The sequence below is a fragment of the Lepisosteus oculatus genome, chromosome 15 (assembly GCF_040954835.1).
Source record: "Lepisosteus oculatus isolate fLepOcu1 chromosome 15, fLepOcu1.hap2, whole genome shotgun sequence".
In the NCBI taxonomy this organism is placed as follows: Eukaryota; Metazoa; Chordata; class Actinopteri; order Semionotiformes; family Lepisosteidae; genus Lepisosteus; species Lepisosteus oculatus.
In genome coordinates, this window is record NC_090710.1 from 31,542,442 (window position 1) to 31,569,778 (window position 27,337).

A 27,337-nucleotide genomic window follows, 5' to 3' on the forward strand; every position below is an offset into this window, starting at 1 on the left:
CACTTAATTGAATAATTGGCTGCCTTTTCCAGGTACTAATAAATAGCTCTTCAGTGGCCCTGCAGAAGCTACCATTAAAAGTCTGCATTGACTTGACTGTACTGGCCCCTGTCATCATGGTATGCAAAGGAAAAAGTAAAGGTTAATTCTACACTGAAAAAATACTTTGTTTTTGTTTTTCTACTTACTAACCTCTGTTTATTCCTTAGCAGCACTGACACAGCTCCTCATTCGCATCTTTTTTTATTTCAAAATGCAAGCAGGAGGGAGCAAATGACTCTATGGCTGTCGTCTTGGTTGATTCCTGTTCCTTTTGTCATTCAAATGGCCATCGTTTCCAGGAACAGACCAAGCATTTAACAAATGTTTAAGAGCATGATAACAAGGAAAGAGATTCTCTGAGGCGTTTCCAGAGTCAAAACCTTCAATCTTGTTTAATCTAGTTACAGCTGAGAGATGATAATAGAGTACAGTCCAGATGTATAACTGTTATCCAACCTTTCTGTAAACAAGAAACAATTATGCTGCGAGTCTCTAAACAGATGTCTGATCTAATCAAGAAGAACACTGCCCTTGTCAGCTACATTTCTTCTGGGCGTGAATAATGTAATAGGTGACTAACCCAGCGCTCCAGGGTGGTACACTGCTGCTCTGAGATGTCTGGGGAGATGAAGCTCACTGCTTGAAGGAGTGAGAAGAATGGTTATTTCATCAGATGAACATCTGTCAAATACAACATCATTCAGTCCTTCAAAGTACAGTGATTCTCAGCTCATGACATGGACAATCTTTTAACTGAACCGCTTTAAATTATTCATAATACAAGTTACATGTGTCACCTCTAGGCTATGCATTAACAACACACACAAACATATTCAGTAAACACTCAGTCTAACGGACTACTGGGGGCAAGGGGTGTCTCTTATTGCCAAATGTCAGTAAAAACACAAATGATTTTTTTCAGGCCAAAAACACTATTATATGACATTATATATACTATAATATGTATATGCTCTCTGGGTATTTTCATTTAACAATTGCAATCAACACAGTCAATGAAAATTGTGTGCCTTCTTGGTCACAACTATAAATTATTTATTTCTTGACCAATAAGTATTACCTTATAAAAGTTGCTAGAGCATAGAAAACACAAACCAAACCCATCATAAACAATAGACCTACCCATATAGGGGACCACTGATAATTCCTGAATATGAAATCTATGTAGTCTTTATTTTTTAAGGTTTTATTATTTGTGCATTTCCCCGTTATTGCAGGGAAAGTTCAGTAATTCTGGTTTAGGAGATTTTGTCCATTAAATCCCAAGTCCATTTAACCGAAGGTTCGCTGATGTTTATATATGCTATATGTGTGTCTCGATCATCCAGCTAATAAGTGTCACTTATAGGGGATTATCAATACTCTGCTAATACATGTTTAAATACATTGAATAAATGAGACTGAAGGATTTTTAATATATCTTTCATATTACACCATGACAGTCTCAACATCATTGTAATCATAACTCTTGTAACCTGATGCCTGTACTCTGTGCAACCAGTAGTGACTCTGGTCACCGATGACCTCACATTGGTTGAAGGTTGTGTTTAAAACGCTTCTTTGTTAACAACGCGTCCTTGTAATTCTGACATAAAATACGGAGACTGCAGGCGGCTACAAATTATTCAAGAAAACATTTTTTCAGAGAAAGACAGGAATGGAAAGTCGTCTAGTTGCCGGATGAGGGCGGGTGTGTAGAAATGAGAATTGTAACTTCTGTTATCTGGCTGTAAAGAGAGCTCAGCCAGGGGAGACCGGCAGAAAAAGAAAAAGAAAAAGAGAGAGACCTCTTCTTCCTCCCATGCTACTGTGCCTAGACTTCAGCCGAAATAAAGGCCTGGCGATCGCTGCACACTGAATAAATACGGAGACTCATCAAAACCAGAACAATGTTGTGTATTTAATGCCGCTCAGGACAGTATTTCCTCAAGGAACCGATCTGCAAAAGCTTGAGTGGTGGTTTTCTTACCACAACTATGACCGGGGGGGGGGAAGAGGGAGGTTTATTTGCTTATTTCAAATTTCTACTTTCCGTTAAAAAAAAGGCTGTTAACTTACATTCTGTCACTAATAAGTGTGAAAGTACCTTCCACATACTGGTCTAATTCAGGCTGCGGATGGAATGCACATGCTGTCGGTTGTACACCATGGTGTCCACAAGCAATGAGTCTTTAAAAAACATCCCATGCATCTAAAGTCCAATGCTTGCCGCTTATCTCTCTGTACCATTACCCTGTGTTTATTTTTAAATGAAAATTAGAGCTGATATAAGAAGATTTATTAAGGCCCATTAAAGATTATATTAAGGCCCATTAAGAAAGCAAGTGTCAAGTGTGGTTAAATGGACAAGGGTAACTTCAAGCTGAAAAGTTACAAATCTTTCACCTCGAAAAAAACCTGGAGACATATCGTATCATTTACCTATGTAAATCATCTTGATGATGAAAAACACATAACCTCTTGCTCCCTAGGACTCAATTCCATAAAATTAGTCATGCAAAATTAGTCAATTAGCAAATGAGTCGCTGGAATACAGTGTCAATGTGAACAGCTGTAGTTATACATCAGTTAAACACTGTGGATTTTATTTTTTGGAGAGGTTGATATTCATACTGTATATCCAAACACATTCAGAACTACTTGGATCTCAACTAAAACTTCAATGCAAGAGCGTACTGTATATAAGCTACTTCAGCTTCCTTCCTCTGCTTTCTCTAGCCAGCAGCCATATCACCCTGCAGCTCTCAGCTCACAGCTGGCAGCCCACTGGAGCTCAGCAGTGTGAGCCTGGCCAGTACCTGGATGGGAGACTCCTGGGAAAAACCAAGCTTGCTGCTAGAAGACATGTTAGTGGGTCCAGCAGGGGGCGCTCACCCTGCAGTCCGTGTGGGTCCTAATGCCCCAGCATAGTGACGGGGACACTGTGCTGTAAAAAGGCGCCATTCCTATGAATGAGGCGCAGGACATTTCTTGAAAAGAGCTTGGGCGTTACCCTGGTGTCCTGACCAAATTTCCCCCTGGCCTTTACTAATCATGGCCTCCTAATAATCCCCATCTCTGAACTGGCTTCATCACTCTGGTCTCCTCCCCACTGAGAGCTGGTGTGTGGGGAGCATACTGGTGCACTATGGCTGCTGTCACATCGTCCAGGTGGGGCTACAAATTGGTGGTGGTGGAGGGGATCCCCATTACCTGTAAAAGTGCTTTGAGTGGAGTGTCCAAAAAAGCACTATATAACTGTGAGGAATTATTCCTCTATATTTCAGAATAAAATTCTAAATGTTCGTGCTCACCATGAAAGGATTAATTTCCTGCGTACCTTCATATCATTAACTATCGTCTTTGAGGTCTGTTTTCGATCTTCCTGTTCTTTTATTCCCACTATCAAATCCCGTCTTAAAATGTACATTTATACTCTAGTATTTAGTAGTTTAATTTACAGTATTAGCTCTATGAATACTTTTCCCTTTTGTTATGTCTTAAAGTACCTTGAATTGATGTATAATGAACAGGACTTTATAAAACATAAGACTATTAGTAGAGATGTAAATCTCCCTTCCAATGAGCCTTTAGTTTTGTAATGGGTTTTAGTTGCAAAGGTTAGGGGACCAAATCAAACTTTCGAGTAAGAAGCTGCGTCAGCATGCGCAGGCTGCAACAGAACAGGTAAAGGTTCATTCTGTGCTGAAAGGAAAGTAAAAGAAACCCAATATTTTGGCTGTGGAGCCCCCTTACCCATTCCTTAAAAAATAAAACTTTATTCTATTCTGCTTTAACCTCCAAATAAAAAAACAATTCAAAATCAAAACAGCTCAAGCGTGCAAAATCCTTGTCCTGAGAAAGCGGAACGTGTGAGCTCTGTGACTGTTCATTAGTTTGCTGTGTAAGGCCGTGACTGATGAAGGGTACATTTTAATAGAAAATAAACAAAGGGAGATCCGTGCAATGGGTTCACTGCCATCCTGTAATCCACACTGCCTCTGTCTAATAAGAATGGGATTACACACACCACATGACCCAAGTGTAACAGGACTACGCAAGACTACTATGACCGCCCCCTGATGGGCGTGGTGTAGCTATGCTGGTATGAAATCGTATGATTTTTTGCGAGCAGCAGAAGGGATCCATTCAAGTAGGCATTTATGTGATGTTTAAACACAGCGATGTAAAATATAAAAACAATAATTTCCACAGTGCAAATCTGTCAAACCAGATCTTCCTCTTTTGCAAAACAAAATGCATTTCAGAGTGACAGAGCACCACGTCTCCACTTCACTGTTCATAAAGCCCCACAGAACCGCAAAACCGCAGCTGTGATTCTAAAGGAGCATGTATGTGCATGTATCCCAAAGCCAGAATTAATATCGCATTCAGCTTTTTTAAAGATGTACAGTATACCACATGCCCAACGAACCTCCTCCTTTGTAAGTAAGGGGTCCTGCATGACACCCCTGAACATTCCTGATGAGATGTTGAAAGGTCGAATCTGAGAAAGATGATCCACTCCGTTCGCAGTATATGTGTCTGCTAACTTACACTGTAAAATAAGAATGTATCATTGTCACCAAGATTAAAGAAAAACTAGTTACCATTTGTACCTCAGATGTAAAACAAATATGGTGGTGGTCCTGATTTACAAAAAAGGAACATTCTGTAGTCTATAACTGATGAGCAACAGACAAGTCAAAGTTTTCCTTATAAAAACTCACTCGATTGCAAGATAACATGACTAAAATGCAACACCTCCGCAGTCAGCTGATGAAAGTCTCGGGGCTGGAGGCGGGAGGCAGAATGCGATTGGAGGAGCAGGGGCTGAGCAGGCTGTGCACAGGCAGGCGAGAACGAAACCAAAACTCTGTCCAGACGCACGTGCAGGGGTCCAGAGCGAGGAAACTCGGAGCGAAGCCGCAAAGGATGATCCAAAGGGGTGGTCCGAAGCTGTAGATGAGCGAGCAAGGGTTAAAGCCAGGTAAACACAAAGCGAAAACCCTGAGGGTTTTGGAAACAGGCTGGGTACAGAAGCACAAGATACAGTCCAGCGTGGTCAAAAGAGGCCGGGTTGAAGCACGAGGGAGTGATCCAGAGAACAATGTCAAGCAAGAAAGTAAAGAAGCAAGAGACAACGACCAAAACACTAGCAGGAAAATGCTGAGATACAAGAAAACACTCAATGATCGAGCATAGAGTTCTGTCATCGCTGATCTTAAAAATCTGCTGGAGGACAAGGTAAGTATTGGTTAACTGTGCGCAGGTGGGATAGATCTACACTGCTGATCTAGTAGCCACGGCAACTGATGAGTCAGCAGTTCATCTTTTCTGGTAATAATAATAATAATAATAATAATAATAATAATAATAATAATAATAATAATAATAATTGCTTACACTTATATAGAGCTTTTCTGGACACTCCACTCAAAGCGCTTTACAGGTAATGGGAACTCCCCTCCACCCCCACCAATGTGCAGCCCCACCTGGATGATGCGACGGCAGCCATAGTGCGCCAGAACGCTCACCAGATATCAGCTATCAGTGGGGAGGAGAGCAGAGTAATATAGCCAATTCATAGATGGGGAGCAGTGGTTCTGTGCTGCTGTGAGAGCAGATATGACATTAACAACATTACCTGACCTTTTCTGATCACGTGCTTATGCTTTGATACATATCCAAGCACCACAAACTGACATTCACAAATGTTTTGGAAAAATGTTTCCCACTATTTGTAATGGGAAATTTACACATTTTCCAACATTGCCTGACCTGCTTGGTCTCCACTTTTGACGAGAAAAGAGGCAGAAGCATAGACTAATGGGCATAGAGACATAGTATAGCGACAGCAAGATAAAGTACAGCTATACATCATTCCAACAAAAACTGTAAATTAATTGGAACAGCGTCCCATTAGTACATATACTGTAGTATAAAGTAAATATATTAATAGTAAATTTGTAAAAGGCACAATTGTGAGAAAGATGCAGCAAACACAGATAAGCAACACTAAAAATGACCATAACATTTAGTACCAGGGTACTATTAAACAAATTACCACAAGTTTCAAGCTTGCTTATATCACACTGATGGACAGCAGTCCCAACAGTGATTGACGCTGTGATTACCAACACAGTGCGCCAACTTTAAACAAACGATATTCAAAGCTGCAACATTTCTTCATCTGTCGGATACTATAAATCTCAAGTTACTCCATACAGAAGTGACACACTCTTACATCCCCTTTTGCACTGGACCCGTGACACCCTGATAGAGATCTTGAGCAGACATCACTGAAACAAGCACAGCTATGTGAAAAAGAACCATGAAGAACACTGTTTAAAAAGCTGTGTTCACACCACATTGATTGATAAACCGATAGATTATATGCTGATTGGCCAAAGGGCCTCCTCTCCTTTGCAACCTCTCTTATGTTCTTATGTGTCACGCGCGACATCCCTCCCTAGGGGGCGCTCCACTGCTCCGTTATTGTTCGTGTGATTAAGCTCTCCAGGTGTACCCTTTTAGTGTTATTATTTAAAGACCAGCTCCTCCAGTCCTCGGCGCTCATCATTATGGTAAGATGTCACGAGGCCCGCCTAGCACCAGGAAACCCTACGTCCGTCTGCTGAGGGCACAGGCCTCATCCCGACACCTCCCGCTCCCTGAGCCCGGGGTCTGGAGGATCTCGCCCCGTCACCCTTGGACCTCCATGTTTTGTTCGTCCGTGTGCTCCCCCCTCCCGGGGGTTTTAACTTTGTCGCGTCCCAGGATGGATTCCTCGTTGATGGACTCTCGGACTGTGCTTTGACCTGCCCTTGGACCTGTTTGGATTTGGATGCCGTTTTGTCTTCCCCGTACACTGTCTCACGGACTGTCACTATTATTTTGTGCACTATTAAACCCCTGTGTGTTCCTTTTACCACGCTGTTTTCTCCAGCTCTTACCGCATCGCATAGGGTCTTCTACAAGATCTGACACGGATTTCAGTCTGTGCTCGTGACATTATGAGCCACAGCTGAACAGTGAAGGTAGTCTGGTTTATTGCACCGCTGAAAGCTTGGAGTTCATTCTACAACACTAGGCAAATTGCCTAACTATCTGTGTAAGATATTGCAAATTTTCTGGTTAGGGTGGGTATTTGGCCCACATCCAGCAAAGGAAATAACCAAGATTCGAAATTAAAATAGTACTTCCACACTCACCCAATCAGTCCACCACAAAGATTTACATCTAAAAAAAAGCTATGATTACGCAGTTATCGCATCTGAGCCGCCGTAAAAGAAAGAACATACAACTAAAATACAGAAGACTTTGGTCTGTGAAACCAGTCTTTATCATTCAGGTCAATCCCCAAGTAAGTCTATGTTACTCCATTTATTTATAAACAATTAGATCCATCGTAAAACTTAAACAGACCACTATGATGTAAAAGTAAAACATTATTTATTATTATTATTGATATAACTACAGTACTTACCATCCTATACCATTGTTTAGCATGTTATTTAAAGAATAAAATCAACACACCAACTCTTGGAACGTGGGAGCTGAAAGACACAGCCTTGTTTCACAGTATAAAAAGCTAACATTTTCAGAAGATCATCTGCCTAAAAAAGGTAAAATCTTGCCGCTCGTTTAATTTTTTTGCCCCCTTTTGCGCCGAACATCCGAGGCCGGGAGGCAGCTAGTTTAAAAACAATCCCCGAGAGTACCGGAGTGTGGCATGACCTTTAGATCTGCACCTCACCGCCTGCTGTCGCGGCTGCTGTCAGAAGATGCTCTCTGTTCGCCAGGGACAGAACGCAGACCCAGTGGGCACGGCAATGGAGGACAACAGGGCGAGCAAAAGGAGCGTAAAAAAAAAATCTAATCGCGTTCTCCTGCCGCAGCAGAGAGCTTTTTTTTCTTTTACTAAATTTGACAACACAATTAAGAACAATTGGTGATTCATTAACACAATTACACGCTTTGCGATTTACAGCAGTTTGCAAACCCTTTCAGAAACACACGAAGGGGCCCGGGGAGAGCATCTGACCCAGATCCCGAAATGGTCTTTTCCCCTGTGTGAAGATGACACACAACTGCCTTTAGGGTTAGGACACACACCCCGACGCTCATAACCATCTATGCTTCAGTCCCTCTGCATCTTTATATTTCCTTCTCTCGGTCTACATACGGTGCATTCCCTTTCTTGGTCATGAAGAGGGTAGAGTACACATAGGATGCACGTCGGTGTTGGTTTTTAAACCATTTTTCCTCGTCAGCTGTCGACAGCACGGTTGTTCCACGCCTGCCACCAGAGCAGGACTAAAATGGGACGATATGCCTAGAAAAGCACGCAGCCCGTCACAAGGTATGACACGGTACGCCCCCTCTGGTTTCCTCGCCGAAGCCCTGTGTTCTTGCAAAAAAACGAATACATGAAAAATAAAACAGGTCAGCGGTAAACACACACACACAAACAAAACGTTCTGTCCTGTTGTGACTTGCAAAGAAAAATGTGAGTAGGCTTTTCAAAGCGTGTTTGAAATTCCATTCAACCTCTCCACAATTTCCCGATGTTCTCCCTGTGAATATAAAACAGCGCTCAAACGAACATCACACAGCGGACACTACAACCTACAAGCAAGAGAAGGTCATGTGACCTTTACAGCTCATTGGGTTCCTGAACCCCAGGATGTTATCAGGCCATTTCCTTAGCATCAGTTTCAACAACATGACCTGCTAGCTCATTCCATAATCCTGCAACCCTTTGCATACCAAAGCAGCTTTCGTTGTCACTGTTCAATGCACTGTCCTATTTAGTCCTGTCAATTTGTCTATATTAATTGTCATCTCCCGGGTGATTGCCCAGTCTTGAATTTAGTCTTTTTGATTTTCCGTTGCAGCATCTACAGTGTTGGCTGTTATGGCAGCATCAGTCAATTGCACTAGTTTACTAACTATAGAATAAATAGTTGTGGATATATAAAACAATATAACTAAAGAATCTGGATCTCTGACAGAAATGAGAAAGCATACTAATCAAAAGTCCCCTGTGGAGGTCAACTAATTACATCAGCTCAAACTGAACATCCACAACCAAAGTCCAGAAGTTGTGGATTCAACAAGCACTTCACAGCCTCCATGTTCCCGTAATAAAATTCATCACATATAACTAAATGCAATTGCTATTTTAATCACCCTGTTCAAATAGAATATAGGAGCTTCACGACGAGAGTTGGTTCTATTTGGATAGTTGTTACACAATTACAGGTTTCTTAGATAAACAAGAAATTTTTCATTTCTTTACCAGATTTGTTGTGACCTACGGTTGCTGGCTCACAACAGAGGTCACATGTACATAAAATACTTCTGTTAAAGAGAAGGATTACCAAATAATTACTTAGTTTCTAGTCTGCTTATCTCCTTGCACTGGGAAGAATGTGAATGATTTCTTGCCTCATGCTTTAGCATCAAAATAAATGTTTTTTGAAACATGAGCTTGCATATGCAAAATGAGCTGTTTTGAGCTCAATGCCTAAGTCTGAGTTTTGGTTTCTGAGGAATTTACTTTTTTCCAAAGCACATCTGACAGAAATAAGAGCCAACATCTTTCTTCACATAAACAAATGTAGCATTTTTTAAATGGTTTCTTCTGGGGACAAATATAGCTCAGGTGTTGGCAGCTACAAGGAACCATGTGTGGAAGTTGAAATTGTCAACAGTTACAAATATCCTGGCACTGTTGTTGATTTCAAACTAACCTTTGAGGTAAACTCAGATGTCAGAAGAGCCAACATCGATCGTTATGGTTGAGAAAACTCTGCTCTTGTGTGTAGTACAACAATGTCTTTAATTCTACAGACCTTTCATTCGGTCTATCCCAATATTCACTGCGGTAGCCTGGTCTGGTAACATTAATACACACAATAAAAACAGACAGTGAAGGAAGCCAGCACAATTACTGGTGCACAACAGCTACAGCTGAGAGATATCTACATCAAACGAACAGTGCGGAAGGGCTATATAATCAGTGACTGTCATGACCTTTCCTTGCACAGTGAATATGAGCTCCATCCATCAGTGCATCGATTCTGTCTGTTCTAGATTCAAGTGCAATAGAACCAAGTTATTCTTTATTCCCACAGCTGGCAACCTGCTTAACTTGGACAACTGATTGTATATTTTACTCTTATATTTGTTTTTCTTTCTCATCAAGCATTGCGTGTTTCCTATTAGTTAAGGGGTTCGTGTCGTGTTGATTGTATTGTGTATTGTGTTATGTCTTTTACACGCCTGCAAAGCAAATTTCCCATCTGGGACTATGAAAGTAAGTTTGTCCTTGAGTTTCTGCCCAGGCACGCGGCTGCGGTCTTGAGGGTGAGGTTTTTCGGGATGAAATAACATTTCAGCTCCACACTGCCTGTCCTTCTTTCCCTCTCAGTGCAACATTCCCATCCCTGATTCCATGTCACCCTGAAGTATTCCTAGTCTTTCGTCTCACAGCTCTCTGTGACTCCAGGCTGCCCTGGGCACGCACAGATTGAAATCAGCCCACTGGGGCCTTGTCTCTTCCCGGAGACATTCAGGTAAACACAGGTGCCGCAGGTCCAGATGTCAGATGTGACCTCTGTCAGCACCACCTGCTGCCCGGCCCAGGAATTAAAGAGCCCTTTGACACCAGACACTTCCTAGTTGCTACATAAACCAAAAAAATAGTATGTTTAAATCACACCAGGGTTCAGTATGAATGAGTCAGGCTGTGTATTTTAAAATGGTATTTGTAGATATCAAATTCTTAACTTGAACTGTATTCACCTAAGGAACACAGTCTAACTACAGGAGACAACGTCTAGTGTGTTAATGCTACTGAAGGAAAACACTACTTAAATAACTTCTAGTTTACATGAGACAAGGATATCTACATTTTGAAAAACAATGACTAGAAAATTCAGTAGTAAATATAATATATTGACTCTAAACTATAGTATTTGACATACCTGCATTGTTATTTCCTTTAGATCTGGCTGGAATATGTACTGCTTGTTGGCTGTACATTCTGTCCTGGATTCAACCATACAGTATTTCAGTACATTCATTTTTCGTTTCCTGAGAGAGCAATAGACATGGACAAAGCAGAGGGTTAGAAATTAATTTGAGGGGATCGGGAGGTTAGTGAACACAAACTGATCTTATACACTGCATTGTCTCTCACTGGAGACATGCTGTGTGCTTTTCTGGGCTCACAGACAACAACCCACGTGCTGTGCGATCATGCACGTTTTAAAAAACTCTGATCAGCAGCTACATTCCTACTTTCGAGATCGTTCTTGTTGGCGTTTTGCACATTTGCGTTATATAATACCTGAAAAACCTTGTTCACTGCCTGTGCTTGTTGTGCCTGTGACCAATTCAAGATAAAAGAAGGCTAGATGGTACGTTTACCGATTTATTGCTTATTTGCAAAAAAAAAGAGTTACATGTTGATCTTTCAAACAGACAAGTACAGCTTTCTGTTGTTTAACCACGTGGAGGTGAGGAAGTTAAACTCTATACAAACCGTGTACACTGATTAGTAAACAACAAATCTGGAGACCACAGTAAACTATTCCTAAAACTCCTACCCTCACAAACCATTCATCAAAGATTTAAGCTATTTTATCCAATTTAGGTTCAGTGGACGGAATGCCAGTCCAACGCAGGGCACACACAGACACAGAAACACACCAGGACCAATACTCTCAGAAGCCATTTAACCTACCAGTCTTTAGACTGGGGGGGTGGAAACCGTAGGAACATGCAAACTCCAAGCAGACAGCACCCCAGGTCCAAAATTGAACCCAAGGTCCCCAACGTCACGATGCAGCACTGCCAACCACTGCACCACAGTGCCACTCACCCTCATAAACCATGTAAAATAATCAGTAAACTACCAGGTTTGTAGTTCAAGCAGGTAAACATGATAATAATTCCGTTTAAAACTAGTTATATCGTTTAAATGCAATATTTTCTCTGTGGCGTTAACATGTTTCCGTGCTACGAAACATACGGTATTTTGTAATCACGGTTTTTTATTTAACCCAATCCGTGACATCGAAAAGATAATATATCTACTTGTTGTAGATTAGTAGTAATAAACATATTGCCTGTTAATTGGCTGTTTTTAAAGGTATGTGTGAGGGACACGCCGAAATGAATTGTTTGATCAGGGAAAGAGCAGGATTGTCTTTACTACGGCTTCATGACCCTGCACAGAAACTCACAACCCCTCAGTTTTTCAGCCTTTTATCATGTTAGCTCCTCCTAGCGGATTATTTTGATATCATCTGAGGGGAAAAAAAAAATTACCAGAACATTGTCCCCTTACCAGAGTGCCCCTTGCCTGGTAATATTACAACTTTGTTTTTCGTCCCACTGCCTCGGGGGGGGTGAAAATTACAATTCACGAAGAATTTCCTATGATTATTATTTTTTTATTCTTTAACGTACTTTTTTTTAAAAAAAGGACGTCATTCGTTAACAAGTTCGGTGCGGTTCCTCGACTGAACGAAACAACCGACATATCACTATTACCCACCATTAAAAAAAAAAAACAAAAAAAACGAGGTCTGAGAAATTGAATAAGAAGTCTTATCGAACAAAACAACGGACCCGGCGACCCGGAAAATACCGACGATAAGGAAAGCGAGCGCTGGCGGGCCGGCGTTTGACCGCGGCCGGGCGGAGGGCTTAAGGAGGGCGCTAGGCCTCGCCGCTCGAGCGAGGGACGGGTCCGACATGTTGGAAGGCTCCGGCGAGCGAAGCGCCCCGGTGTGCGAGGGCTGCTCTCGTCAATACACGCTGTCAGGTAACACACCTGTTAGAAATGCGCGCAGCTATCGGTAGTGAAAGTGAAAAAGTCATGTAAAATGGCATGTCCGTACCCACCCCGCCTCGCAAACACACGTACATGATAAAATGTTTCGTGGGCTTGTAGGCCAGGTTACGGTTTTAACCGCGGGCTTGGCGGCCATCAGAGGACATGACAGACGTATAAAGCGATTAAAAATGGGCATGAACGCAAGAAGCTTGTGTACTCGCCGTGCAATAACGACCTGAGCTCCTACTTGCTAAAAAACGGTTTTGATGAGTGGGGGGCCGGAGAGGAGGAAGGGTAGGCACACAGAAAGTGTTTTTTTTTGTGTGTGTGTGTTGCAGTTGGCGTCTTGATCTGTTTGTCAGTCGACTGAAACGTTTTGGTATAAAACCCATTAAGTGTCATCTCACGACATTATAAGTTAATGCACTCGGTGTCAGCAATGGTAAGTATAAAATAATTTCATACACGAAAGGTCAAAGGTTCAAGGGTGATTTGTTCTCTCTTGGTACTGTACAGTATAAAGCAGACTTTGTTTTCCCTTCAGACAAAACTATACAGTGTACAAAAATGAGTATTTCGTGCTTTGGACAAAATGCCAAGAAATATTTCATTTTTTAAGAATGCCTGAGAGGCTGTAGTATTGAGAAATGTAGGAGAAGCTCTTCAAGTGTATATAGCCCTTCAAGTGGTATATCCCCTTTGTATGGTAATTTTGTGTAATATTGTGATGATTTTCTTATTGCCTTATGAGCAGTGGGGGAAAAAACGGTAGGCAGTGGCTTTTAACACTTAATTTTAAACATAACTGATTCACAAAATAACTAGGTTATAGGGAATTAAGTGTCTAAGTAACTCTGAACATTTTAATGTACAGTACTAGAACAGGCTATATCCTTATTGTTGTGTTCAGATTATTTTTCATCCTCTTGAATGGAACTGAGGCTCCAGCACAGGAGGGATGCTAGTGAGTGTAAATATCTCTTCACGCTTCTAATTCCTTTTTGACAAAAAAGCTTCTCAGTGACGGTAATAGGAATAATAACCGCGGGCGACAGGGATTCGGCACAGAGAAGCCACATGTTGCTGTGCGATCGTAAAGATTACGAGTGGCTGTCAAATGCGAGCTGGAGTTCAGGAAAGAGATGTACAACCTCATTTTGACCAGTTCTTTCTTGGTTTAAGGGGGGGTTTATTTTGGTTTTGTTCCACAGAGGATGAGGTAGTTGGAAACTTACCCCTGGTCCTGGTTTGTGGGCATGTCTTCTGTTCGTCATGTCTGTGGTCCTTGGCCAGTAATGGCGAAGTCATCGTGTGTCCACAGTGCAAGGTAAGGTCGCCCTGCCATACGGCAGTATCCCCATGTGCCAACCAGAGGCTACCAGAGGTTAGCACTCATTTTCATTGTGGCATTATGGCTGCCAGCAGCAATGCTAAGAATCCCTCCATTTTGCACCTGCTCTGACATTTCATAGTACTTAAGGGTGTGTGATGCTTAGGACGAATTAGGACCTTGTATTATTTAGTCTCATTGTGAAGATCTTTAGTAAAGAAAATACAGTGGAAGCATTTAATAATAATAATAATAATAATAATAATAATAATAATAATAATAATAATAATACAAAAAAATCCTTAGATAGATATATAGTGTGCTTTTCTTGACACTCCACTGAAAGCATTTTACAGGTAATAGGGACTCCCCTCCACCTGATGCTAAGGCAGCCAGAGTGCACCAGTACGCTCCCCTCACAATAGCTCTCAGGGAGGAGGAGAGCAGAGTGATGAAGCCAGTTCAGAGATGGGGATTATTAGGAGGTCATGACTGGTTAGGGCCGATGGGAAATTTGGCCAGGTTGCTGGGGGAACACCCCTGCTCTTTGTGAGAAACACCCTGGGATTTTTAATGACCACAGAGAATCAGGAGTCTGTTTTACATCTCGCCTGAAGGACGGTGCCTTTTTACAGTCTAGTGTCCCTGCCGCTGTACTGGGGCATTAGGACCCACATAGACCACAGGGTGAGCGCCTCCTACTGGCCCCACTAACACCAGTTCCAGCTCCATAGACTTGCTCATGCCTGATTAAGCTGTGTGCTTGGCTCCTAGCATCCATTTCATAATTACACATCACCCTGGAAACACTGTGTTATTTCACTAATAATTACTGTTTACACAATAGCAGAGAGGTGAGTAAATTGATATTGATTTACTTAACTCTCTGTTATCGAGAGGTACAGTAAGAGTTTTTTGTATGCTGTATCGTTAAGGTATAATTGAAAGTTCTTTGTGTGCATTAGTTTAAGTATTTTAAAGGTTTGTTATGCAGCATGATTAAAGGTTTGTTGTTGTCTTAATTCTAGGTAATAACTCACTTCTTATTAAAAGTGCACAGCTGTGTACCATAAGTTTATTCTAGAGTACTATCATTTTTTTGAGGTGGCCATCATTTTGTTAAGAAGGTTTTGTTTTTGTGGGGTACTGCACGTTCTTTGCTGTCTCGTGCCCAGCTGTGGAACCTGGGGCCTGCGGTTGAGGCTGTTGCCCAAAACCCAAGTTATATGATTGGCGTCAGATTTTAATTTGAAAAAGTGTGGAGTGGAAGTGGGCTTTGTATTTGCATTGCATATCTCAGACACGGGGAGAGGGGAAGCCCTAACGCATGGCAGTGTCCCTGCAGGCTGAAACTCAGCTGAGTGTTGATGGGGTCGAAGGTCTTCCAGGAGACAAGAGGATCATGGGACTGATCTATACCACCGATATGAAGAGACAGAAAAGGTGACGCATGCTTGTAATAGAGTGGTGTGTAAAAAGGAGCAACAAAAAGGCTTGTTCTTTTAATAGAAGTGAAAGGGAAATGGGTGCATACTGTCCATTCTGCACTGATGTAGCTCAGGGAAGCTGTTGTCGTTGAGCTTAGACTCCTGAGTGTTTTACTGTGATAAATGTGGACTAATAGCAGTACCTTAAAACAAAACAGTGTGCTTCTTTAGACAGGACTATATACACAAAACTTTATTTTATATCTTAATAATGGTATGATGAGTCTGATTAAAATGTAGATTTTTTTTATCTGTGTGTCTTGGATCAAATATTAGGAACTAGTATTAGCATTACTTTAACTAACATTAAATGTCCTGATACATGCTTATACCCCACTTGATCATGTTTTTTTTTTCCCAGCCAAGCTAAGACTTCAGTCAGTGAAGAGCTGCCAGCTTTAGAGATGTGTTGCCAATCTGTGCTTTTGAGTGATGTAAACAAGGAGAAGACTGTATTGGTATGAATACAATATTACATTTTGTGTTGTTTGTAGTAAAACATGAGGACAGGTTATTTTAACAGGTGAATTTGACTTCATAATATTGTCAAGAATCAAGTCGCTGAAATTAGAACCACTGTGTGTTATTTGTTTAGTGATAGGGGTGCTATTTTGTCATTTAAAGTGGCCATCCTGTTGTCATATGCAGTGCGTATATATGCAGAATTTTTGCATTGGTTGGTAATATGAAATGTGCTGTTTCTGTAGATTGCATTGTCTGTGATAGCACCTCAATTGAGAACAGGTTTTGCAATTAAAAAAGTCTGTTTAATTTTTTCATGTAGAACTCAGATCCCTTACAAGCAGTGGATGATGCACTGCTGCTTGCCTCTGAAAAGATGTCTCAGCTTCAGAGCTTACATGAGGTGAGATTTAAAGGCAATAATTCCTTCTACTTACAAATTGCTCTTTCTGGACACTCCACTCAAAGCCCTTTACAGGTAGTGGGGATCCCCTCCACCACCATCAGTGTGCAGCCCCACTTGGATGATGTAATGGCAGTGATAGTGCACCAGTCCGCTCTCCACACACCAGCTCTCAGTGGGGAGGAGAGCAGAGTGATGAAGCCAGTTCAGAGATAAGATAAGATCACTTTATTGGTCATATACAGTTTCTTGCATTAGGAATTTGTCTTTTCGCATACCTCAACTTGCTCTCCATGAGAGGCACAGACAGGGAGAGAAGCTTGGGGTCAGAGCACAGGGTCAGCCATTTATACGGCGCCCCTTGAGCAGCTGGGGTGAAAGTCGAATGTTTACTTTTTTGTGGAGCGTGGGGTATACATTACAGACTAATGTGAACTATTTTATTCTTCAAGGTTCTTCTGAATGGTTTTGAGAACCAAGTTGAAAATGAGAAGGCCAGACTCCTAAAGGAAATAGATGAAGCAGTTCACATGGCAACTACTGCATTAAACAGAAGGTAACACAAACCTTTGAGAGTTGTTAGAGCTCTAGCATCTCCAAATGTGTTTTATCAGGTTCCTCACACATCTATACATATTAGCTTTCTACATTGTGTAGATCAGAGTCTGGCAAAAAAAAAGGTTTGTGGCATACGTTATTAGTGAATCCGTCCTTATTAAACTTCACGGAAAGTTGTTTTTAAAGATCTTCCGGGTAAAAGGTCTATTTAGGGACCTAAAGAATATTTTTATTTTGAAGATTCTGCTGATTCAGCTTTATATTTCAAGCAGAGCATTGTGCTGGAAGTGACTCGGTACTCTTTTCATGTAGAAATGAAAGTAAAGAGGTTCTAGAGCTTTTGATGCTCTTACAATTAAATCATGTCGCATAATTTTGAATTGAAAACTAGAGTTTGCTCTTTTAAGATGGATATGATTTTTAACTTTATGTGTTACTATTCTGAGTGACTCAGCTTGCATATCTAATGTAAGTAATTTTCATTTTTTATTTTTACTTTAACATTTATTTCTCTATTTGTGAAATGAAAGTTTGCTATAGAGCCCTAAGATTAATGTATTATCAACTTTTGTCTCGGGGAAACTGCAGAAAAACTTGCGTTAAGAAGCACTTCTAGTAATGTTTTTAGGCTTGCTGAATTTGTTGAAATCATTTATTGCCCTCAATTTGTTACAGAAGAGGAATATTAGTGGGAGAGCTGGCGAACATAAACCAGTATTTCCCTGCAACTAAATGTGCTATCGAAAAAGTGGAAGAGGAGCAAAGGATTTTGGAACTAGCTGTTCAGAATGCGAAGCAAGTTCAACAGGTTCCTGCTCTTGGAAGCTACTGTGACGTGGAAAAGGTATTTGCCTCAACGTAGAAGGGGATTTGAGAGATGATGATGGAAGTTCTGCTGATGTCCAGGTAGTGCTCAGTGTGTAAAGGGGGATAGTGTCACAGGTCGAACTCCGACACAGTAAGGGAGCACATTGTGTTGAGGGGTCAGGACCACTTAAGTCCACCTCTGTGCCTTGGCACCCTCCCAGCAGATGCTCCTGCCTTGTCCATGCTTGTCTGTCTGCTGCGGTGTATCACAAGGCACGCAAGCAGTTCCCATCCCGTGGAGACCCTCCGGGGTGCAAGATAACAAATCCCATCCAAGAAAACAAAAAACATTTCATTTTTACTTTGTATTTAAGAAATCCAGTGTGTGGAATTGCTGGGGCCTGAGAAAAGTGTGCTAACTCTTGTGTGATAAAACAGAAGGTTACCCTGGATGCAGAGTGTTGCCAAGGAGCTTTGCTGGTGTGTAGCAGGAAGTGGGTTGCTAAAGCTCTCAGCAACACAGCGGAAAAGGATTGGCTAATAAATATACCAGCATTACAATGTGGAGCTTAGCTCTCTGCATTAAAAGGTCCAGTAAGCTTTTAAACAGCTGAGGCCACCTGATCTAAGTGTTCCCACACAATGTTATACCTGAATCCAGTATGCTCTGGTTTTATTCTCAGATCCTGGGTAGAACAGGAAAAAATCGCCTACAGAACAAAACAAACTATTATTGGATAAAGAGAGCTTTGAAATCTGGAAATGCCGGACACACAGGTTCAGTGATCTTGGCTGTTTTCCATCCGCCCATTATCAGCAAACCCTTTGTTCCTGTCAAGAGCTATGGCAATCTGGAACCTCCTGGACATGCAGGACACAAGGCGAGACCGAACCCTGATACTGTAGACAGGACGCCAAGTCCAGGCGTGTGCACAAACACACGGGGAGAGTCTAGAATTGCCAGTTGACCCGACAGTCATGTCTTTGGGAGGCAGGTGGAAACTAAGAAACCTGGAGGAAACCAGAGTGTGTACAGGATAAGAACATGCAAACACGGAAATGCACACAGCCTAGTCCAGAATCGAACCCAGGACACAGTGAAAGGCCACTCTTCTTTAATTTCCTTGAAGGAAGAGACAGCTGTGAGCCATCCATGTCGATTACCTCTCAATCAGCCACTCTTCTGAAGAAACATGTAAACAAAGGGCTGCATGAAATAAGCAGTATAAAATCATCTTTATAAAAGATAAAATGGTGAAACAGTGTACGTTTAGTTATTTTTTCCGTGAACTGAGGAGTGATTTGAACTTACCTGTCCTAACAGAACTGCAAGGTGTATATTTAACACTGAATTACCAATCCGTTTTTGTTGAAAAGTTGAAAATTGAACTGTACTATTCTACTTGGCAAAGATGAATTCTGGTATGAGTGAAGATCGCGTATTATTCTCTTTTTCCGATGAATAGTTTGAGCTTGAAATGTGAGGTTGTGAAACTTAATGTACATTGCAAAATACAAATAAATGTGAGCAGGATTGTGTTTTTTTTTTATTCAGGTTGTTGCAACCCTTCAGTCCTGTCTGAGCAGAGAGGATTATTTGTCATGTCTCGGGCAAGCATCTGGTCTGAGGTAGGAGGATATGACTGCAAATGGTTTAAATCTTTGTGTGGATCTGTGTTTTCCACTCTGTAATCCTTTGTTGGCTGGAATGACTAAATCGGTAATACTGCATCGCTGAATTTCTGTAGTTTTCTCTAACTTTAACCGTTTTTTTAGCTCCAAAAGATTCTTCTAAGACCTGTACCTTCTCGGTTTTCTTTACTGTCCTTGTTTCAGGAACGGAGCACTGTAGATCATGAGCAGTTGTGTCAGTGTAGTTTTTGGAGTCACCATCTTGTTTGTCTAGTGTTTGTATGTTCTTTTACTGCATGTGAATCTCCCCCTTGGTGATTAATGAAGTATATCCCATTGCTCTTGTTCATCGTATTCGGCGTTAACCTGGCTTTTGGAGATGGTGGGCCTGGGGCTCCTGGGGAGTCCCTGTGTGCTTTAATGAAACACGTGTGCTTTGCATCACTCATAGCTGTTCCGTTTTCCCACAGCTGCAGCCTGGATTATGATGGCTTCATCCAGAACCTAAATGATGGCTTTAAGATAAGATGTGATGCCCCCAAAACGCAAGTTAATTTTGTTTGTTCTACATCTTAATCTGGAAGAAAAAATTAAGAATAGTGCCTGAGAGAGACATTGTATGGAGAGTGAGTTTTATAATAGGACAGAAAGAAATAGTGTAGACAAATGATGCGGATCTATATTGAACTGCCCTGTGGGCTGGGAGCTACAATGTGCTATCGAAACAGTGGAGTCATATTAGAGATGTTTATCTTTTTACATTTTTTGGGTGGAATATTAGTACAACTTTTTTTGCAAATTTAAAATGTACAGTGGTTTTGGTTGTCTGAAAAACCTTGCCATTTTGTATCTGAAAATGCATTCTCTTGATAATGGTGGACAAAGCAAAGACAGGCTTTTGAGGAATATGACTTTTATATAATTATATAAGGAGCAAGTGATAAGTTTATTCCATGCTGAAAAAAAGAAGAAAGAAAACACATTTTGGCCGTGGAGCCTTCTTCAGGTGTGTCAATGAGCCTTCTCACACCTGAAGAAGGCTCCACGGATGAAACGTTGTGTTTTCTTTCTTCTTTTTTTCAGCATGGAATAAACCCATTACTTGTTCCTTTGCAGTCTACGCATGCTGACGCAGCTACCCACCTGAACTACTATAATTATATAATAGTATTCTTGTAGTTGTTATTAATAATAATTGCAGTAGTATTAGTATTACATCTGAAGAAGGCTCCACAGCAAAACATTTTCTTACTTCTCTTTTCAGCATGGAATAAAACTATTACTTGTTCCTTTGTAGTATTAGTATGGCCATATAACGGTAATAGGTTTAGAGCCCGGCAAGTCCAGACCTTCATGGAACCTTCATGTCTGTGATGTGCAGGAGAATTAGATACAGTGTAGGTGCCGCAGCAGTTATCTGTTACATAGATAACATTTTAGTTGTTGCATAGTAGCATTTTAAAAATAATGAAGTACTCCTGTTCACCTGAAGATGAGACTATTTCACCTCCTGTCAAACCAGACCCTTTCAAATGATGGTGTAATCATGCTTTATGGTTTTATCCCCCTTTTCTCAATAATTTGTGTCTGCAGTAGCATTCAGTAAACTCTGAATGCTATATTTTGAACAACTTTACTGAGTAGATAGACATTTAATCTACACCAGAAATTTGTATGAAAGATATCCATTTGTTCAGTGTGATATACTGTATGTCATACAGTCACAGCTAAAACATTCTGGGTTTGGTGTTGCCTATGACTGCCCTGCCCTTATTTGAGTTTTCATTGAGGTTTTTGTTGGTATTTATTAAGAGTCATTAAATGAGAATTATTTTTTTATTACCGAAAATATTTTAGGCATTGCACTTATTGTATTTCACTCGCGTTGCATTTATAAAATACACAGCTAAAGATCAGCCAGCTATATAAATCAGCTAATTTAACTCCTTAAACTTCTTTCAGTTTTAGCATGTGTTTTGATTTGAAGTTTTCACCATGGTCAATGCCAATTGCCAGTTGCAATTTAACAAAACAGGATACAGAGCTGAAGGTGATATGGTAAAGCCCAGCCTGATGTGCAGTATGTCACATAAGGACCTGCTAACTACACGTCGGGTGTGTGGTGCAAATGCACGGATCTCTGTGAAATAACCCTTGGCTCTTCAGTTCCTGATGTTTTAAGAGTCACTTTAACATGCGCCCAGATGAAGTGCCTTATCCCCTGGAGCAGTGGAGTAGTGCTCAGTGGTGTTTCAGATGATGATGCTCGTTTACGCTCATGCTGTCCCTGGATCAGGAGGGGTCAGGGCAGAGCCCTTTCTGTCCCGCTGTTCACTATGTCCTGTGTGAAAATCTTTAGCGTCGCGCCAGAGGATTCAAGACAGTTGAGCATCCAAAAGCAAATGAAGCTCTCTGTGACCCGTCACGGCAACCAAGAACCGCCGTCACAGCTGAAGGACTGTGGGATGGAGGTGCCTGAACCACCTTCTCATGAGTCTTTCGGCAGCTCAGATGTGATGACCTACAAAAACACGGAGATTCCAGAATCAGGCAAGTTGTACCATAATGTATTAAAAGCTTGCTTTTATTGTTTTTTAAAGACTTTTTTTAAAAAAAGAAATGCAAAAAATGTGGGAGGAATATGTGTTTTTTTAGGAGCAAAACCCTGGATTTTTCTTCAAAATCCCAGCGGTGGATGCACATCATCCTTGGATTTGCAGTCACAAAGATGTGGGTTCTTAATGTTCATTTTTGTATTTTTTTGCCCTCATGGTCAGAGATGGGGAATCGGCACTGGATGTGTGCAGAACATTCATATATTCAAAAGAGAAGTCTAGCATGTAATTCTGCCCGTTTGTAAGTCAGTATAGATTTGCTTTAAAGTAAGAGTGAAGGTAAATGTTATTTTTTACTAAACGGACAACATTGTAGTCTTTGTTCTTTTTTTACAAGTCAACCTGTTATGAATCCCATAATTCAACAGAGCGTTAGAATTACAATCCAGGAGCACGTCAGGTATTTGAATCTTGTCTGGTGTGCTGCTTTGGTCTTATTAGCAGTGTCTTAGGTGAAGAAATGAAGGCTGTTCTGTTGGATTGTGTTTGGTATCCTTGGGTTTTTCCTTCTTTGATCGTAGCTGCTCTAAATACTTAACTAATGTATATGTGCTGCTCCAGGAACTGGAGTGAGGTTTCCAAGCGAAAAGTCGGCAATGCCAAAGAAAACTAAGAAAGCACTGGCAGCATGTCCCCCTTTAACTTCAAGGAGAGGTAAATATAGCCTTAGAAGCTTGGTCCTGGCACAGTCTTCTCGCATTTAAAGGTGTATGTTTTTATGTCTTGGCTGAACGGTTTATGTACCATACATATTCTAATATTAATTTACTGAACTGCAAGTTCCCAGCACAGAAAAAAATAGCCAAACACCGGGCATCTGGATTTCAGGAAATCTTCTAACTTCCACTTTTGTAGTTTTCCAGGAGTGGGTGTTTGTTACCCATGTGGTAAACCCCAGCCATTTCTACGTGAGAAGAGTTGCAGAAACCAAGGCCGCCGCCAGCTTAGCCAAAAAGATCCGATTGTTTTGCGATGATGAGAAAACCTTCCTGGATCCCGAAGACGTTCTGGAAGTGGGTCAGTGGCTGTTAGTCCCCTCGTGTTATTGCCAGTGTGTACTGATACACCCATTCTTTAAAGTGATTTCTGTGCATAACTATATCATCTGAGTGATTTGCTTCAATTGATTGATTACGTTAAAAAAAATCTTTCAAACGTGCATCTATGAGCATTATATATATATACTGTATGCGTTGTTTAATTTGGAGAATGGATGGTGTAAGTGATATTTGGTTACTGTTAGTTTAATGAGAGGTGTCTTTTTTCCCGTTAGGGACCCTGATTTTTGTGAAGCTGCAAGAAGAGAAGTGGAGCCGAGCCACTATTACCGAGCTGGTTCAGAGGTGCAGCGACTGCCAGTCCGTGCCCAGGTGTGCCGTGGCGCACGTCTCTAAACTCCAGGTGTATTTCACTGACTTTGGCAACACCGAGGAGATCTCTCTTGCGAGGTGCGAGACGACGGTTTCTAACCTTTTACATTCCTGAAACATAATCTCATTAAAATTTGTGAGTGAAAAGTTGCTTTAGTTTTTGAATGTCTTAATATTGACGATCGTTAAACGTATCAAAATGCAAAATGGGTTAGAATTTTATTTTTGAAAGTATCCAGAGGTTATGTTATGGTTACTGGACCTGTTGTAGGAAATTATTTGTTTCCCAAAATGTAGTATTTTTTTATACGTAGCTAGCAGTATGTCACAATAATCTTTGTTTGTCCGTCTCATTATGCTCGAAGACATGAACTTCCAGATTCAGAGACAGTTTCTTCCCACAAGCTGTCTGGTTACTGAACTCTACCCCCACCACTGGGTCAGACTGATGTTTTTTTTAAGTTGTATGTTATTTAACTTGTTGTTGCTGCTGCTGCTGTTCTGTGTTTGTTTTTGGTGGTTCCTTTAATGTCTTTGTATTGGAGCACACATGCAAATAAGCATTTCATTGCACTGAAAAGAGAAGAAAGAAAACACAACATTTTGGCCATGGAGCCAAAAAAACATTGTGTTTTCTTTCTTCTCTTTTCAGGAAGGAATAAGCCTGTTACTTGTTCCTTTGTAGCTTATGTGTGCTGACGCAGCCACCCACCTGAAATGCATTGCACTTGTGCATATGACAATAAGCTGAAGTGAACTGGATAGGTTAAAATGTTTTACTCCAGTATCAAGCATTTCTTTTATCAGTGTCAAAGTAATTATAAAGAAAGAAAAAATAAATTTGGAATTACTTGTATGGTTGTCAGCTTTCAGTTCATACACAAGCTCAACATGACTGGGGTGCCAAATCTTGGCATAGGGTTTCTGGGTCCAATTAAAGCAGCAGTACTTGAAGAACTGTGAGAAGCCATTAAATACGTCCAATTAAAATTTTGGACCTGGATTGGACACCTTTGGGATAGCCTGTTAACCTACAGTACTTATTAAAAATTTCTAGGTCAGAAGACTACCCTGTGGGAGATGATTGCTCCATTCAGGTTGCCAACTTAAATGAGTGCATTAGAAAGCCTGATCTTGCTGTTCAGTCGGAAATGAGGAGGTGGACTTCGCTGGCAGTGAAGTGTTCACTGATGAGCATTGTGCCACATGACTGGGTAAGACCACCGCCTTTCACGGCCTTGGGTGTTATGATTGAAAATATGAAATATTGCTCAGTGATCCCCCCCATCCTCTTTGTTTCATTTTGTTTTCTGAACAACGAAAGGCATTTGTTAGTATGTCAGACTACATGGTGTCAAATGTTGTGAGAAAGGCTTTTGTGAAAATGTCATTTGGGACTGACTTAAAAAAAAAACTTAGTAAAATCTCTTCTCGAGCTTCTCAAGCTCTGGGTTCTCCCACCTCCCAAAGACGTCCGAGACGGGTTTTGTTGGGTTATGCTAAACTGCTCCTTCCATGAGGAAGAGGAGTGGGGCCTCTTCCCCACCGACCTGCCCCTGACTTAGTTGGCATGAGGTTTGGGTGAAGAAGAGGCTGCAAGCCTGTGTTTGCCGAGGGCTGTTTCATAGTAAAGGTGGCAGATGTGGCTTGGTTGTGATGTGCAGCACCGCTGAGCTCTTGCAAGCACGGCACTGATGTGCTGGCTGGCCCTTTGCGCGGACCGGATACCCTCTCGTGTTCCTCGGGCGCGAAGGCGCCGCGGAAAAGCTTTTCGGACCTTCCTCTTGGCACGCTGGGGATGTTCAGGTGAGGCGCCCTTCCGGGGTGTAACGGCTGGGTCCTGTCCGCGTTTGTTCCCGATGCCAGCAGGAGGGCTGGAGGCGGGAGGCGCGGGGGGAGTTCGTGCGCGTCGTGGGGAGCAAGGCCGTGGAGATGAAGGTGTTCGGAGAGGACGGAGACACGCTGCTGGTGGACCTGCAGAAGTCGCGAATGGACAGACTGGTCAGTGACATGCCCATCTCCCTAAGAGAATACCTTGTCTTCATGGAGCTGGCAAGGTGAGAGCACCCAGACACAACCACGCTTGACAGTCTTGTGTTGACCACCTGGGAAGTCCTTCCTGTATTTGTTTACTCCTTTCGACAGTAGACTGTCCATGTTTTTTTCTAAGTGAGAGCTCATTGCAAGGCTTGCACTTGTAAACTTTTTGTAGAGCTCGACGGTTTTTTTGTCATTTTTGGTGTTCCTCGTTATCTTGCTGGTTGAAACATACACATCTCCCGGCTTGTCCGATCAGTCCTGGTCAGGTTTGTCCTCTCCATTTAGTTTCTGATCCTGGCTTTTAACACCAGGATGCCGGGTCTGTTGTCTTTCGCATCATGCTTTAAGGCACAAGAAAGGTGAATTTGTGATCTGTGGTTGCTGATTGAGAGTTTCCTGAAAGCCTTTTTGCAATGTCTCATTCTTTCGTTTTGTTGTTTTTTTTTAAAAGATTTTACTCTCCAGGTCCTTGGAATGAAAAAACCTTGATTTGTGAAAAAAAGTCTGTGCGGTACTGCTTGCCGGTGTACCCTAAGCTAAATGAGGAGTTCAGCGCGGTAGTGTGCCACATCGTAACTCCCTCGGACTTCTACATCCAGCTTGTAAGTTCAAGGGGGAGCTCGGTTTTCATTTCTTGCAGTTCAGAATAACATAAGATAAAAGCTTGGGATGTACACTTGGAAGGTGCTTATCTACTTTATGGGTACAAAAGCATCCTTAAAGTCAAGAAGGGCGATCATATAGTCAAATTCGGGTCGTACGGACCACACATAGTTCAAAAATGATTGTACCGTCTGTTATTTCACACCCTGGGTTTACATCCGTCTGGGTTTTTGCTGTTTGCATGGTGTGTTCTCAAATATGGTTCATTATGTACTTTTATTTTTGTTTTCAAAAAACGTTTTGTTCGTGGTTGGAGTTCATTGTCTGCAGTCAAAACCAAACAGAATGCAAATGAGGATGCCTGTATTGACGACATTTATCTGATCACAGGTAGACAACAGTGAGTCCCTTATTTTAATGTCAAAGCTTCAAGATTTCTATTCCCAAGGAGGGTCGGGGTTAGAGATACGCTGTCCCTGTCTGAACCAGGCCTGTGTAGCTCTGTTTAAGGATAACGCTTGGTACCGGGCAGAGATAGTTGGTGAGTGTAATCGTAAGTGCTTCTCAGCATGGTTTTCAAATTCCTGAACTTATCATAGAAGAAAACATAAACAAATACTTTTCAGTCTAGATAAATATCACCTAAGAAAAGGTCCATGTTTCTTCTGAGTTTTTTTAATTCATTGTTAAAAAAAAAAAACACAATACCAAGATCTTTTTTTCACACTTGAACACTTGTGATGTTAAAGACACAAGTGTTTCGTGTAATTCTAAAGCCATACATTCAAGTTGGTAAAAAAAAACAGTGAGATGTGAAGTTTTGAGATCTGCTCATGTGATGGGATCACTTCTAAGCTACAGTAGAAGATGGTTGAGCATTGAAAATGTGATGTGATGTGATCTTCATCTAAGTCATAATAATAAAGACAGTCTTATTTAATAAACAACACACACAACGTTTTACATTGCCATATCTTTGTTGAACAAATGGTTTAAACAATCAAGGTCGTTGTTGGGAAAAGTGGGTTGTCCAAGATTGTGTTTTTTTGCAGTTGAATTATGTTCTGTGATTTTCAGCATAACACAAATACGCACATCTCTAGTGTTTTATGATGTTTTTTGTGTTCTGGAATATGAA

The 27,337-nt window shown here is 41.3% G+C and overlaps 1 protein-coding gene across 8 annotated transcripts in view; it reads left to right on the forward strand.

Annotated features, from left to right (window-relative positions):
• The first annotated feature begins 12,625 nt into the window (after positions 1-12,625).
• Positions 12,626-27,337, forward strand: part of rnf17 (ring finger protein 17) — a 30,380-nt gene continuing 15,668 nt past the window's right edge. For 6 of the 8 annotated variants that reach the window (XM_069178770.1, XM_069178768.1, XM_069178769.1 and 3 more), the window contains exons 1-17: positions 12,626-12,880; positions 14,104-14,219; positions 15,568-15,665; positions 16,071-16,167; positions 16,494-16,574; positions 17,027-17,130; positions 17,808-17,976; positions 19,495-19,568; positions 20,042-20,116; positions 21,931-22,121; positions 22,748-22,840; positions 23,042-23,203; positions 23,460-23,634; positions 24,614-24,770; positions 25,423-25,613; positions 26,048-26,198; positions 26,590-26,740. In XM_069178770.1, the coding sequence (XP_069034871.1) occupies positions 12,811-12,880; positions 14,104-14,219; positions 15,568-15,665; positions 16,071-16,167; positions 16,494-16,574; positions 17,027-17,130; positions 17,808-17,976; positions 19,495-19,568; positions 20,042-20,116; positions 21,931-22,121; positions 22,748-22,840; positions 23,042-23,203; positions 23,460-23,634; positions 24,614-24,770; positions 25,423-25,613; positions 26,048-26,198; positions 26,590-26,740 (2,155 nt within the window). In that variant the 5' untranslated portion in view covers positions 12,626-12,810. The remainder of the gene's footprint in view (positions 12,881-14,103; positions 14,220-15,567; positions 15,666-16,070; positions 16,168-16,493; positions 16,575-17,026; positions 17,131-17,807; positions 17,977-19,494; positions 19,569-20,041; positions 20,117-21,930; positions 22,122-22,747; positions 22,841-23,041; positions 23,204-23,459; positions 23,635-24,613; positions 24,771-25,422; positions 25,614-26,047; positions 26,199-26,589; positions 26,741-27,337) is intronic. The other 2 variants (XM_069178771.1, XM_069178774.1) reach the window with 2 other exon arrangements.